The 14,601-nt window shown below is 35.4% G+C and overlaps 1 protein-coding gene across 1 annotated transcript; it reads left to right on the plus strand.

Moving 5' to 3' along the window:
* The first annotated feature begins 349 nt into the window (after window positions 1-349).
* LOC115924054 lies at window positions 350-13,890 on the plus strand. The gene is made up of 8 exons (XM_030985666.1): window positions 350-703; window positions 2,300-2,463; window positions 3,510-3,640; window positions 4,650-4,743; window positions 5,659-6,000; window positions 6,582-6,756; window positions 8,267-8,400; window positions 9,261-13,890. Exons 1-8 carry the CDS (start codon window positions 673-675, stop codon window positions 9,582-9,584), a joined length of 1,395 nt encoding a protein of 464 aa, XP_030841526.1. The 5' UTR covers window positions 350-672; the 3' UTR covers window positions 9,585-13,890.
* Window positions 13,891-14,601: the final 711 nt, after the last annotated feature.

Below are 14,601 nucleotides of genomic sequence, written 5' to 3' on the forward strand. Positions count from 1 at the left end.
CTTTTGGATTTTATAATGAAGCCAGGAATTTCAGCTGTCTGATGTAGACTCGTCTCTAGACACCCTATGCATTTTATTTTTAATCAAACAATGAATCCTGTAGACTTTTTGGTAAGCCTGCAAGGTCTTAGACCCTCATTTTATTTCTAGAACCAACATAACTCTAGATCTAGATCGAACTCTCGTATACTTAAGATCTAAACTTTTGTTTGTTGCTGTTTGTGTCGCTATTTTATAAAACAAATAACGCACTTGACCCTGTTGTGCGAAACGTAAATGCAGTGTTCGCTCGGTTTCTTCAGATGGTTCGCACTGTCAACTCGCCGCAAGCGGCTTGTTGCACAGAGCGGCACCAATATAAAGAAACCTCGCGCGTACTGCATTCACCGCTATTGCACTCTGGGACGTGCGTTATTTGTATACTATAGCACAGTTGGGCTTGTAGCAGCAGTTTTTGCAGCATTCGTTTATTATGACTGAGCCATCAATCTGTAAGAAACTGAAAAGTGCACTGTGATATTTATTCTCATTTATTTAATCTCTCCTACAGTCAGAAGAAAATTCCACATAAGGGATGGGGAAGATCTCGTACTTGTGGATGAACAAGAAGGGTTTGGTATAGACGATGACGTACTAGGAGATGTGGTGACCAGCAATCCCACAGTCAGCCTCATGGTGCTAAAAGAAGATGAAGAATGGTCTGGTAAGTTTTGGATAAAGTGCATTATAATACAAAATTGCAAATCCCTGCTAAATGTGATATCATCAGTAGCGGATTCAGGATTTTAAAATAGAGTTAGAGGGGTGCAAAGAGCATATTAAAAATAAAGAGGGGGCGCAGATCACAATTTAACCTTAGTAATGTGTATGTTCACGAGGTAATTCTCAAAATATAGAGGGGGCACATGCCGGGTGCGCCCCCTGCTGGATCCGCCACTGATCATTGTATGTGCATGCATGTTAAAATGAGTCAGCGTTCGTCTGGTAGCAGGTACAGTGTAGGCTTGTATGCTGTATAGAGTCTAGGGAATTAACATTTTGCTTTTCATAAGCAATAAATGAATGTGCAGTTCAAATTACAGGCACAGGTCTCAAAACTTGGTGGAGGAAAAAAAAACCTACCCTTTTTTGATGACGTAACCTTGCCACAAGAGCCGTGATTTGTGGGCGGTCAATGATCTAAATTCGAAGTCTAAAGATTATAAAAATTACAGATTCTTACAAATTGAATTTTTTAACAATGCAAACTTGCATTTAAAAAAAAAATGTCTTTAATTTAAATTGTGACCCCACCGAACAAATTTGAGGAGGGGACTGTGAAACGGGCGCCATACTTGTGTGTTTCTGTGCGTGTCTGTGTATGATCTTTGACCTTTTGCTTCAAAATCCTACAAAAGGCCACTCCTATGCCATTTCTCATCTGATTTTGATTCTGTTTGCTTTGTGTGATAGCACGAGGTGAGGGCTATTGGACCCATAGAAACCAATAAGTTTAATGGTTTCAATAGGGAAAGGGAAATAAAGGACCCATAGAAACCAGCAGAAAGGTTATATTGCTCCAATAGAAATCCAACACATACTTCTGTTGGTCCATTAGAAATCCATCAGAAAATTTTTGCTGATCCAATAATAGGAATCCAACAATTTCTTTCTGTTAGTCTTATACTTATAGAAAACCATCATGAAAGAATTCTGTTGGATTATATTGGACAGACCTATTGGTTTCATTGGGAACAGTCCAATGGAAAAGTAATTGAACATTTCTAAATGCTAGTATTATAATTCACTTAGACATGAATGAATGCATCAATTAACAAATTGTCCATTAAAAAATGCTCAAGTATTATAAAATTAACAAATGTGTCAGACCAATATAACTTAGCTGGTTTCTGATGGTTTTAGACTAATAGAAATTTATATGCAGTTGGACCTCCCTTATCCAGTCTCCTTTATCCAGATCACTTGAGAATTTGCCTATTTTACTCAAATAATTAGCGGAACCAACAAAGATTTCAAGCATACTCGTAATATCGCAAACTATTTGGGTTACTTATATACATTATTCCCAACATTGTTATTACACATTCAATTCAATTTTTCATGATCAGAAACATGCATTCATTCAAACTCGGCAACTGCATGTTTTGAATATAGGATTCCCTTATGCATGTTAGTGCTGATCCCAAGTGTGGGGATAAAGGAGGCCCAACTGTATTCAATTCTACCAAAGTTTAAGATGCCAGTATTCATTGTTTTTTAACAGTGCTCATGGCTTTATATCTTTTTTTCTTTATTAAAGGTTCAGATGTACATAGCATCACAAGTGCAGACACTATCAAGGTGGATACCAGCTCCTCTTCCCTGAGTAGCTCAGAATCTGATTCAAGTTTTTGCTCCAGTAGAAAGAGGCCACGATTAAATGCCCTCAGTGAATCAGGTGCAATCACTGACAACTCTTGTGAGGTAAGGTTAAGAAAAAATTGTTTGCTTCATTTCAATCTCAGCTATCATAATCAACATAATATAAGGGACTCATCACCTATACGGATTTCATATTATTTAAAATTGAAAATGATATTGGGAGAAAAAAAATACATCTAGTGTAGTTAGAACTAACATTGTAAATTAATATTTCCTGTAGTAAGGTTTTTGTAATGGTATAGGTTAACATTAGGCAACTAATTTGATTTCTTTTTTGGTACATCTAAGCTGACGACTCCTGTAAGATATTGGCCATCTTTTTTGCTTCGTCATCTGTCATAAGTTTTCCATAAACTTTTACAGTTTCATTTTCTTCCAATGGGTGGTATGATTTCAAACAAATGATATTATGTCTAGAGGTTTAAATTGAATTGCCAAATTTTATGAAATGTTTTAGAAATGGGAAAGAGAAATGAGGTAAATAATCATCGAATAATACATCTCATGATCTGGTTCCATATAGACCTCTGAGGGTATCAAGGAAAAGGACTAATATCAAAATTAAAAAGTTGAAGATGAGATGCATCGATTGTTACATAACCTTTATTGTAGTGTTCATGATGATCCCAAACATAGAATAGTTTCCTGCTGTATTGTTTGTGGATATGAAAGTAATGAACACTGTTCAGGGCACTTTAGACGGTCTCCCCATGGCATTGGGCTTGCATGTCTATATTAAGTAGAAGGAACTCGCATTACAATAAACACAAATTTACCTGTAGCCTCATGTGTCCCCTCGTGTGTGTGTATGTGCGTGTGTGCATATGTGTGTTTGGGGTGTTTGTGGGAGTGTGTATTTAACAATATTTAAACTATTTCAAGCTCTATAAATAAATATATTATTATTTAGAATTTATGATTATTGGCCATATATCAATTTTAATATCATAATGTACCTATATAAATTCATAGTCATTCATAAAATTTCGTGCCCTTAGAAAGGTCAGTATGAATTAAAGTGCCTGAAAGTGCATTATAAACTCAATATGTTTATTTATGACTTAATGGGATGATTTACCTGTTTGCAGTTTGTACAAGAAATTTTGCGGCACAGAGGTGATGCCATTCTCCGAGAGTATGAATTGACTGGAGCACTTCAAGATAAAACTAGACGGCAGATGATTAACCTTTTGGTAGCCCACATGCAAGAACACTATGGGTAAGTGCCAGCAAATTTTCTTTTATGATTGTGTAAATGCACATAATAATTATCAGGTACTACCAATTATGTGAAAAGAAACTGAGGTAACATGGTCAACTTTAAAGGAATTTGTTGTCTCTTCAAAATCATTTTTCAAAATATTCATTTTTTATGCCTCCGCCACCGTCAGGTGGTGCCGGAGGCATTATGTTTTCGGGGTTGTCCGTCCGTCCTTCCGTCCGTGCGTCCGTGTGTCCGTCCGTGCGTCCGTCCGTCGGAAACTTGTTACCACGATAACTTCAGAACTACTGGACGGATTTTTACCAAACTTGACACAAGTATTTATATACATGTGAGGATGAACTGATTAGATTTGGGGTTTAGGGGGTCAAAGGGCAAAGGTCACAGGGCCAAACAAAAATTGTAAAAAATTACCCGAAAAAAGCTCGATATTGCTATAACTTCAGACAAATTGAACTAATTTCTTTCAAACCTAGCTCAATTATGTATTAGCATGGGAGGAAGAAGATTTTGGGTTCACGGGGTCAAAGTTCATAGTGCCCAAAATTTGTAAAATCACCCAAAATGTTTCGGATTTCCAATATGGCATGGAACAAGCAATAATATCTTTCTGATCGCATGATGGCAGAGGCTTAAATTTTGACCGTGCGTGGTCGAAGATTCATCTAGTTTTAAATGTGATTTGCACATGATGGTTATCAGGTATTACCAGTCTTGTGAGTGACATTTTTGGGTCATTACGTTAAAATAGATTAATGCCGTAGATGTTAGCGGCCTCATCGTCATGAGGCCTCACTTTATAAATGTATTATGAACTAACCATGTGATATTTTGAGATTTTAAAGTAATAAAAAAATACTAAACTATAGCAAATTATATGATGCAGACGAGACCACTAGGGGTATGCTACTTGTTATCAACATACTAAGTTCTGTTTTAATAGAGCCAGTCATGAGTCCATATGACTGTAATTCTCATACAGGAGATGTGCTTTCTTATTTCACAGCAAACATCCAAAAGCAGCTATGAAAACCAAATATGCCATGGGGATAGTGAATCTGTTTCCAAGACTCAAGGATCCGTTTACTAGCACAGGTCATGTAAGTATTATAATCTGGGCCCATATTCAAATAAATACTTTGACTAAGTAAGTTTTTTTACTAAGTATTTTGGCTAAGGTATTTACTTATTTTGTATTCAATTCAGTTCTTAGCATTTTACTTTAGTAAGTCAAAATTTAAGTAAAATACTTATTGAGAGGCATTGTGACATCACGATTTTGTGACCAAATGATGCGCAATCAACACATTGCACCAAAAATGCGCTACTTCATAATTCTCCGCAGCTGAGAGTGACTGCGCACATACATGTAAGCCTTCATCTACCAGTTAAATTTGTAAATGCTTTGGCTTAAGTCTCCTCTAGAGGTGTCTTAAATTTAAAGTAAAATACTTAGCCAAATTTATGAATTGAATACCAAAATCTGCAAAGTATTTTATCCGAGCAAAAATCTAAGAAAAAATATTTATTTTTCTGACTGAAGTATTTAATTGAATATGGGCCCTGCATGGTCCTCTCTGATAAGAAGGTATTGCATTCCATTAATCAAAAGAAAACTTATGATACTCTGATAAGATAAAAATACCCTCAAAATCTCTCTAAATTATATTCTGAGAAGAATTTTTTTTTTTTAATTTTATCTTGTGTAGGTCACACTCCACCATCTTTGGCACAATATCCAATAAGAAATGTATGATACCATTCTACTCTCCTTCACAACCACTCAAAACTCTTTTTTTCTTGAAGTGGGGCAGAGTGATGGCTGCTTCCTTGTATCAAAGTCAAGATGCTTGCATTATATGACACTAATGCTACTTTGCTAAAATTTCTTTGAAAACTACAATTTCTCATCACATCATTTTGTGCATCATTTCAAGGTTAATATTATCAACAAAAAGCTTATACATACATTTTCAACCACGCGGTCAAAGATTCATCTCGTTCTTTCACTTTAGGAAGCTTATTTTGATGCAAGAAGTAACACGGGATTCCTGGCTGCTAGAATAAAAAATGTTAACCGCACAACAGAGGAGAAGACATCCAACCCATTACCCAAGCCATCAAGCAGAGATGGTGGTCCTGGGAAGGTCCGAGAAGGTGACCAAGAATCTGCTCCAGGCTGCACCTATGATGAAGACCTCAACTGGTTACGACACTGTCCAACATTAGAACGTGATTCTACCCTGGTTGTTGAAAAGATGAAATCCACTTTTCCTGTTAGACAGCATATGGTCAGGGACGGACGCTCCGCATCGGATATTTTGGAACAGTTTCCTTTTGAAACTGTTCCAGGTTTGGTAAGTGTTACAAAAAAATTTACTCCTAATTCTTGATTTAGCCTCTCAGGCCTAAGGCAACAAAATTATGTGTATGGGAATTAAAGCATCAGAATTATTACTTGGCACTGAGGCATCAAATTCATATTTCTCTGTTTTATTATATATGTTTGAGATTTTGAAAATATCAGTCCGAAGATTCTGCCAGTTTTATCCTTCAATCTGTATCTGTATTTACCGCATGTGACTGTCTGTTGGTGAACAATCACCATTACTGGTTGTCATGTACCTTTGGACAGTGAGCATCAACATGAGTGATATCTAGCAAATCTAATCTATTTCAAAGGTCCAGCAAGTTTCATTCATGTATGGATTTTGTGTAGAGAGACCTTCAAAAGTACTTCTTAGTGGTTGCTATTCAGATAAATATTTGAAGAATCCCCTTTTCCTGGATCTGGGGTGTGTATATATGGGGGTCTGAGCTTTGACGGTACCTTATTATATTGCTGATTTAGTCTAACTGGGGTATCTGTACTGTAAAATTATGCATAGTTTATTTTTTCTCTCTTTTCCCCGTTTTCCTTTTACATGTATTCTTGCAGATTGAGGTAGATTTTCGGAAACTTTTTCCTGAAAATCACTCGCGTTTCCTGACCAAATGGCCCGAGTTGAAGCCCAAGGTTGTTACACTTGCAAGACAACTTCTGAAGCAGAAAGGAAACTTGACAGTGATGGAGCTTCTGTCATCTTATGACAGTTCTGATCAAAATAAAGAAGGTATTTTTGCACATTCCCTTGAATGCACCCTCCGATGTCATAAAGGGTGGAATTCTTGATGGTGGTTTATTTGAGACCATGGATAAACCATTGATAGGTTAGTTTAAATTTGAGCATATATGTGCTTCACACAAGCATGTTCATTGGACAAGTTTTAGAATACATGCAAATCTAATCCAATCCATGGTTTTGAACCAAGTTTAGACCTTGGTCTTAAACCACCATTGAGAATTCCACCAAAGAGCTTGCAGTCTCATTAAAAATGTATATTAAGGGACAAGTATGCTGAAATCACAAAAAATGACCCATCCCAATTAAAACAATTCCCCCCCCCCCTTTTTTTTGTCAACTCCTCCAACAAATTATATTTATCTGGAAGGCTGGGATACAGTAGGGTTATTGGGCATCTCAAATAATGTGGACTCTTGTTGCAATGAGAATTACAAAAAATTACATTACATGCCCACTTGGCAAAGTTATTTGTAGTTGGAACATGCTCTCCATAATTCTTTTATTATATTAATTATATAATTATGAAGAAGAAATTTATATAATTATGAAGAAAAAAGTTTGTTGCATGGCCCATTGTGGAATCTTTATAAGGATTATCACATTGCCAATCATTACTTTTGAAATAGAATGAGCTTCTGTTTTGAAACAAAGCATCATGTTTATATGTTCACTTTGTTATTTTTCTTCCTCAGATATGATATGCTTGCTTATTATCTTATAATATGAACTTGAATCGACCCCACAGGACCCTGCATTTACATATTAGCAGCTTGCTTGTGTTTACTCTGTCTTTATTTGAAGATAAATGCTTTAGAATTCAGAAAATCATGATATTTTTGTTTTTCTTCATTAGTTAACTTTGAAAAATATGGTGGCCCATAGGGGACATATTTGATAAATTGTTAATTGCAACATTTGATTCCAGTATTGATGCAATTTTTGTGATTTAATCATGAAAAGGATGTCAAATTGGGTAGAAGCATGTTAAATTCAGTAGAACAAGAAAAAAATTGTAAAAAAAAAAACATGAACTTATGCTACTAAAGAGTTTGTTATATATGTGTCAACAGAGAACAATCTAGGTTAGGTGCTTTGCCATGAATGTTGCCTTCTCCCATGCATAAATATCCCGTTTATTATTTTCCTATTGATTTCTTTTTTCCCATCCCCCTTTGTATAAATTCTCATAAGAAAGAAGAAGAAGGCGTTGCTATAAGTGTCAGTAAAATTTCTCCAAGGGTGCCAAGCTGGCATCAATTGGATTTTTGGTTTAGTACCCCTAAACTGCATTAACAGCCACTTGCATGCTTTGGCTATAATATTGATAAGTCCTCGACTATATACTTATTTCTTATAATAGTTTCTTGTTACAGGCTATTTTGATTCAAATTTTAGCAGGTCAGTTTGTAATTATTTTGGTACATTTAACTTCTATTTTTCACCTTGATCAACATGTAAGCCTGTTTAATAATAACCATTTTCATTTTGTAATGCACAGGATGGAATTCCAGCACATCTGCTATCCTCCTCCTCTTGTGCCTATTGCCTCCTGCAAGCCAAGGGAAGTCCAAAGCTGCGTCAGCAAAAGTGTCCATTTCTTCAGCTCTCTCGAGGGTTATTCAATTTCAGAAGGTATTTAGCTTTTCATTACGAAAGAGAACTGTAAATATTAAGTACCGGTAATACCCTGTCACATAAAACACATTCTTGCTGCATTAAAAAAAAAGTTTCAGAAAGCATCGTGATGTGTGTTCAAAGAGAACAATTATATTGGTTTATGATCTCTTACATGAAGAGGCTTAGACTGATTTGGACAGAGAAGGTGCTCGAGAAATTTAGGCCTATTCAAAAACTTCACCCGCCTTGAAATTGGTCGGAGTAAAATAAACTAGAACAGTAGACATCAAGATTTGCAAACAAATACTAGGAACATGTTGTGTATGAAAACATAGTAACAACTTGTGTGATATATCAGGCATGTTGCCTTTGATTTTCACAGCCCTACATGGAGAATCAATAAATGAAAAGGAATATTTCATGCCACAAATTTGCTGCAAGTTAATAATAGTGCAGAAATTGCAGTATCTTTATTTTTCGTACTCCTTTTGTGGAAGTTGAAATGTCTTGACCACATTAGAAAGACCCTTTTTAATCATATACATAAAACAAGCTTTGAAAGTACTTGCATTTTTACCCCTCTACAGGGTAAGAAAAATTGTATTTCATTACAAAAAATATCATCTGATATTTTGATGTTATATCATTTGATGGACCAATTCCAATTCTTTTCTTTGATGTAAATTTGATTTGGTTTTATGTCCTACATTATTGTCCAATAACCCTTTTGTAAAAACACAATTTCCCCCAGTACTACATGTAAGGCTGTCTTTTAAAAATGTTGATCGAAATATGTTGTTCATTGAAATGCGTTGAGTATTGAAATGCGTTGAGTGCTAGTTACATTCTATACAAATAATTTGTTTTCAACACAGACAGGAGGGAGTATTCAAGCATTCCTCGACAACACAAAAGAGACCAAGAGTCAACCGTTCCTTCTGGCAATTGGCAATTCCAAGGCCCGAATCACCAACTACATGATCATTGTGGATCACAAGGCCATTCCATGTTCGGCACGCACGGTCGAAGCAGCAGTAGATTTACTCTTCAAGACCCACTTTGTCTTTGGCCTGCAGTACTGCTTGTCTCTGCGGCAGTTCTGGACTTTTGTCCAGACTGCCATTTTTGAAATCGATATCGGAGTGTCCCGGGAAACACCAAGAGTACGTGAAATTAGATCGAAATTGTTAGCACCATGATTTGCTTCAAATGCCACAAACAGTTTGCAATACCCAAATTGGTTCAACATTTGAGATTGAAACATGGAGTTATTGAAGATGGTAAAGAAGTATTGACCTGTGGGCAGGGAGCTTGTGCGAGAACATTTCATACTTTTCGAGGATTTCGGGGACATTTGCAGACTCACCTTAAAACCGATTTTCCAGATAATAAAGAGCAGTCTAATGAAAATGATAAAGTGAGTGACTTTCCTGAAGAAAGTCTTGAAAGTCTTCAAGAATACAATATTAATAATGATGAGATTGTTGAAGATCAGGATGTATATGAAGATGACATTTTATCTGTAGATACCTTGAACAGGCAGTGTGTAAATGTAATTTCAAAATTTTCAGCAAATAGTGCAAACTCTGGAAAAGTTGTAAATGATGTAGTAGAAACAACCAGTGCGATTGTAGGTGATGTAGTAAAAAGTGCATCGGCAGCCGTTACAGCTGCTTTCTTAAAACATAAGCTGCCTATAGAATCCGAGGCTTATAAGGAGATTCAAACACATTTTGCTATGCTTGAAAAGCCCTTTGAAAATTTGAATTCAGAATATAAGCGGACAAAGTATTGTGAATCAATTGGACTTGTTGAACCACAAGAAATCAAGTTAGGCATCCGATATGATAGTCGTCTCAATAAAAGAACTAAGCAGTATGAACAGATTGCTATTGAAGATACATTTGTTTACGTTCCCATTTTAGATTCTTTGAAGCAGCTTTTAAGCAATAAAGATATATTGCATTTTGCTACTCATGACCATAAGAGCACAGATGGTGTAATGAGAGATTATTGTGATGGTTCACAATTTGAGAAAACCCCTCTTTTCCATGAAGATGAGAATGCCCTCCAAATTCACTGTTTTTATGATGATTTCGAGACTGTGAACCCCATTGGTTCAAAAACAAAAATTCACAAGATAGGTGCTTTATATTTCATTTTGAAAAATCTGCCACCAAAGTATAATTCCAATCTTTCCAATATCAATCTTATAGCTCTATGGTATGCTGAAGATGCCAAGAAATATGGATTTAATGCTATTCTCAAGCACATTGTAAAAGACATTAATATCCTGTCAACAGTTGGCATTGCTCTCCCTAATGGAATTGTGAAGAAGGGGACCATTACTCAAATAAGTGCTGATAATCTTGGTGCTAATTCCCTACTGGGATTTGTAGAGAGCTTTTCTGCTCATTATTACTGTCGATTATGTGTTACAAGTAAGGAAGAGGCACAGAACAAATTCAAAGAGGTTTCAATGGATATGCGCACCAGGCAGACTTATGAGCAACATTTAGAAGAAGCTGAAGCTCAAACTACCCAGTCACATGTGTTTGGAGTGAAACAAAAGACTGTATTGAATGATTGTATTTACTTTCATGTCTTGGCAAACTTTTCACTAGATATAATGCATGATCTTTTGGAAGGCATAGTTCAGTATGAGCTGAAACTTGTTCTAGAGTATTTCATATATGAAAGGCAACCGCCCCTCTTGTCCCAAGATGAACTGAATCAGAGAGTCGCCAGCCATTGCTTAAACCGTACAGATAACAAGAACAAACCATCCTTTATTAAACTTAGGTCAGCTAGGAATGATGTTGGACAGAAGGCTATGCAAGCATGGTGCTTGATTCGAAATCTGCCATTCATAATTGCTCAAGACATTGAAGAAGGAAATGTCTACTGGGAATTGCTACTTAGATTACTAGATTGTATGGACATTATTTTTGCTCCTCAATTGACAGCAGGCTTGATAGCCCAATTGTCTATTCTTACTGAAGAACATCACACACATTTCCAGAAAACCTTTCCTGACAGAAGGTTGTTGCCAAAACACCACTTTATGGTGCATTATCCAACGTGTTTGAGAGAAGTTGGGCCACTCATACATGTATGGTGTATGAGGTACGAAGCGAAACATCACTATTTTGGCCGTGTTGCAGAATCTGTGCGTAATTACAAAAACATTTGTAAATCACTTGCCAAAAAACATCAGACAGCACTAACGTTCCATCTTCAGTCAAACCATCCTTTGGAATATCTGGAGGTTGGGCCAGGTAGTTCACTACTTTTGTCAGATTTAGATGAAAATATTGGACAGATTGTGCAAGAGCAAATCCAAGTAGAGGATCTTTCTACTGAATTATTTGATGCCAACTGGGTTAAAGTACATGGAACACATTATCAGTTGTCACTTCTGGTCTGCCATGATGTTAGCGAGCTTCCTCTGTTTGGTCAAATAGAGCATATCATTGTACACAATAGCACTGTATTTTTTGTACTTGTCCAATTAGATACAGTGTATTACAATTCACACTATCATGCCTATGCAGTAGAATTTAGTTTTCCACGTTGTCATGTAGTGAAGAATCAAAAGGAACTTGTTGACTACAAACCACTAGATTTGATGACAACTTTGTCGAAGACAGACTCGAGGAAGTATGTAGCACCAAGGCATGTACTTTTTAAGTAATTTAAAGCTTTCAAGCTAATGTCTGGTTTTGCTTAGTGGTATCAATTGGTTTTAAAAATAATTTTGATCAATAATATTTTGGACTCTTAATTGTTAACATCTTTAAATTGGTTAATTCGAAACCAAATTGAAGTCAAATAGCTGTTGTATATTTTCTTTTTTTTTCTTACAAGAAAAACAATTCTATGATGTTTGTGCATGAAAGCCAGTGAACTAGAAGTGCATGGACTGATTTTTGTTGTTGTTGTTTATATCCTGTTGGAAAAACGAGCAGCGAATTAGTTGATATAGAAATGCATAATTTTACTTTTTGATTTTTTCTCCCAGGAGTAAAATGGGAAATACATGTTTGTAAACAGAAAGCTGTAAAAGAATGTTCACCTATATTAGAATGAATGTGGAATTTATAGTGTTTTTTTAATGTTTTTGAAACATTTGTTTAACCCTTTACAAGCAGTGAAGGAGATAAAAATCCCCTGAAATAATTAAATCATCCTGAATCTCAATGGTTGCAGGCCTGTGGTAAAAAAAAATCTTGTTAAACAAAACTGCTGGATAAGATTTGTTAGTTTTGCTATTGTTCTTGAAGGCTGCTTCCTAGCATAAGACATTAAAAAGCCTTACTATAATTAGTCTGCGAGCACAGACCATTGGCTTCGGTTTTGCAATTTGCATAGTGCACGATGTAAAATGGAATATGTTTGTAAACAGAAAGCTGTAAAAGAATGTTCACCTATATTAGAATGAATGTAGAATTTATAGTGTTTTTTCAATGTTTTTGAAACATTTGTTTAACCCTTTACAAGCAGTGAAGCTAGGAGATAAAAATCCCCTGAAATAATTAAATCATCCTGAATCTCAATGGTTGCAGGCCTGTGGTAAAAAAATCTTGTTCAACAAAACTGCTGGATGAGATTTGTTAGTGTTGCTATTGTTCTAGCATAAGAAATTAAAGTCATACTATAATTAGTCTGCGGGCACAGACCATTGGCTTCGGTTTTGCAATTTGCATAGTGCACGATGTAGAGTCTGCATTTAGAGACTACATATACACATACAGTTATGCTCCCTTTAAGGGATCATGATATGAGTGAAAGTAGTCTCTGACTGCAGACTCTGAAATATGCACTACGAAACTTGCGAAAAACCGAAGCCGAGAGTCTGCCTGCAGATTATACTAGCAGTTTCCAAGGTTTTTTTTTTTTTGGGGGGGGCACTCTGTATATTTCATATGAAAAAGATTCTGTGATATTTTCCTTCAGCATGCATGTACTAGGATTCAAGGTGAAATGTGTCAAAATTCTTATTAGCTACATAATTCACTCTGATGTAGAAGCATAATGTTTGTTGTTTTTTTTGTTTTGTCTTCATTTATACATGCATTTTGCATCCTGTTTAGTTTCTATTTATTAGAAACGACTTTGATTTTTCATTCCTTGAAAGGAATTATGACATTGTTTAAAGTTTTTATATTGGAAAATTTTTAGTTACTTGTTTCATCCTTTTTTTTTTTTACTTATAAGGGTGGATTCATAATAACAGATTTTGAATGATTTTTAGTTACTTGTTTCATCCTTTTTTTTTTACTTATAAGGGTGGATTCATAATAACAGATTTTGAATGATTTAAAAAAGTGTGTTTTGTTGTATTCAGACAAATGAGTCACAGATTTTGAATACATGACAAAAGGATTTAATGTTGAACCATACAAGATAAAAACGCTAAGCATCATTGATTTCAACATGAATGAAAACAAGTTGTTTAATTTATTGATTAAACAAGCACCATGTGTTTTTGTTTACGAAAAAAAATTGTTTCTTTTCACTTCTTGTGTGTATTTGAATATTTTCTGTGCATGTGTTAAGATGGAGTGAGCTGGAATGAATTGTTGGTGTTGAAAGAATGGTGTGTTGAGTGTGTTGAATTGCAATACCAAGAGTAGAAAAGTAGTAGACCTTTAGTGTTATATAACACCAAAAATAGGATTTATTGCAACACCGAAGAATGGTGCTGGATTTTATATTAACACCATAAATAGAATTGGATTGCAACACCAAGAGCAGAATTATACTATTTAATTCTAGAATTGGTGTAAAATAACACCAACAATAGAATTGAAGTGCAACACCAAGAGTAGAATTAAAATTATTTCATTCCAGGCGGTGGTGTTAAATAACACCAGAAATCAGATTCATTGTTACACCAGAAAATGGTGTAGGATTTTATATTAACACCAAAAATAGAATTGAATTGCAACACCAAGAGTAGAATTGAATCATTCAAATCCAGACCTTGGTGTTAAATAACACCAACTGGTGTTTTCCGATATAGATACCGGAATGGTGTTAATATTAACACCTATGGTGTTGAATTTAACACCACTGTTTTTGCAGTGTACCATACTACTGTTACTCTACGACTACTACTACTGATACTACTATTACTATTACTACTACTAGTAGTACTACTGCTACTACTACTACTACTACTACTACTAGTACTACTACAACTACTGCTACTAC

This window comes from Strongylocentrotus purpuratus, unplaced genomic scaffold (genome assembly GCF_000002235.5).
Source record: "Strongylocentrotus purpuratus isolate Spur 01 unplaced genomic scaffold, Spur_5.0 spur5_scaffold_15, whole genome shotgun sequence".
Lineage (NCBI taxonomy): Eukaryota > Metazoa > Echinodermata > Echinoidea > Camarodonta > Strongylocentrotidae > Strongylocentrotus > Strongylocentrotus purpuratus.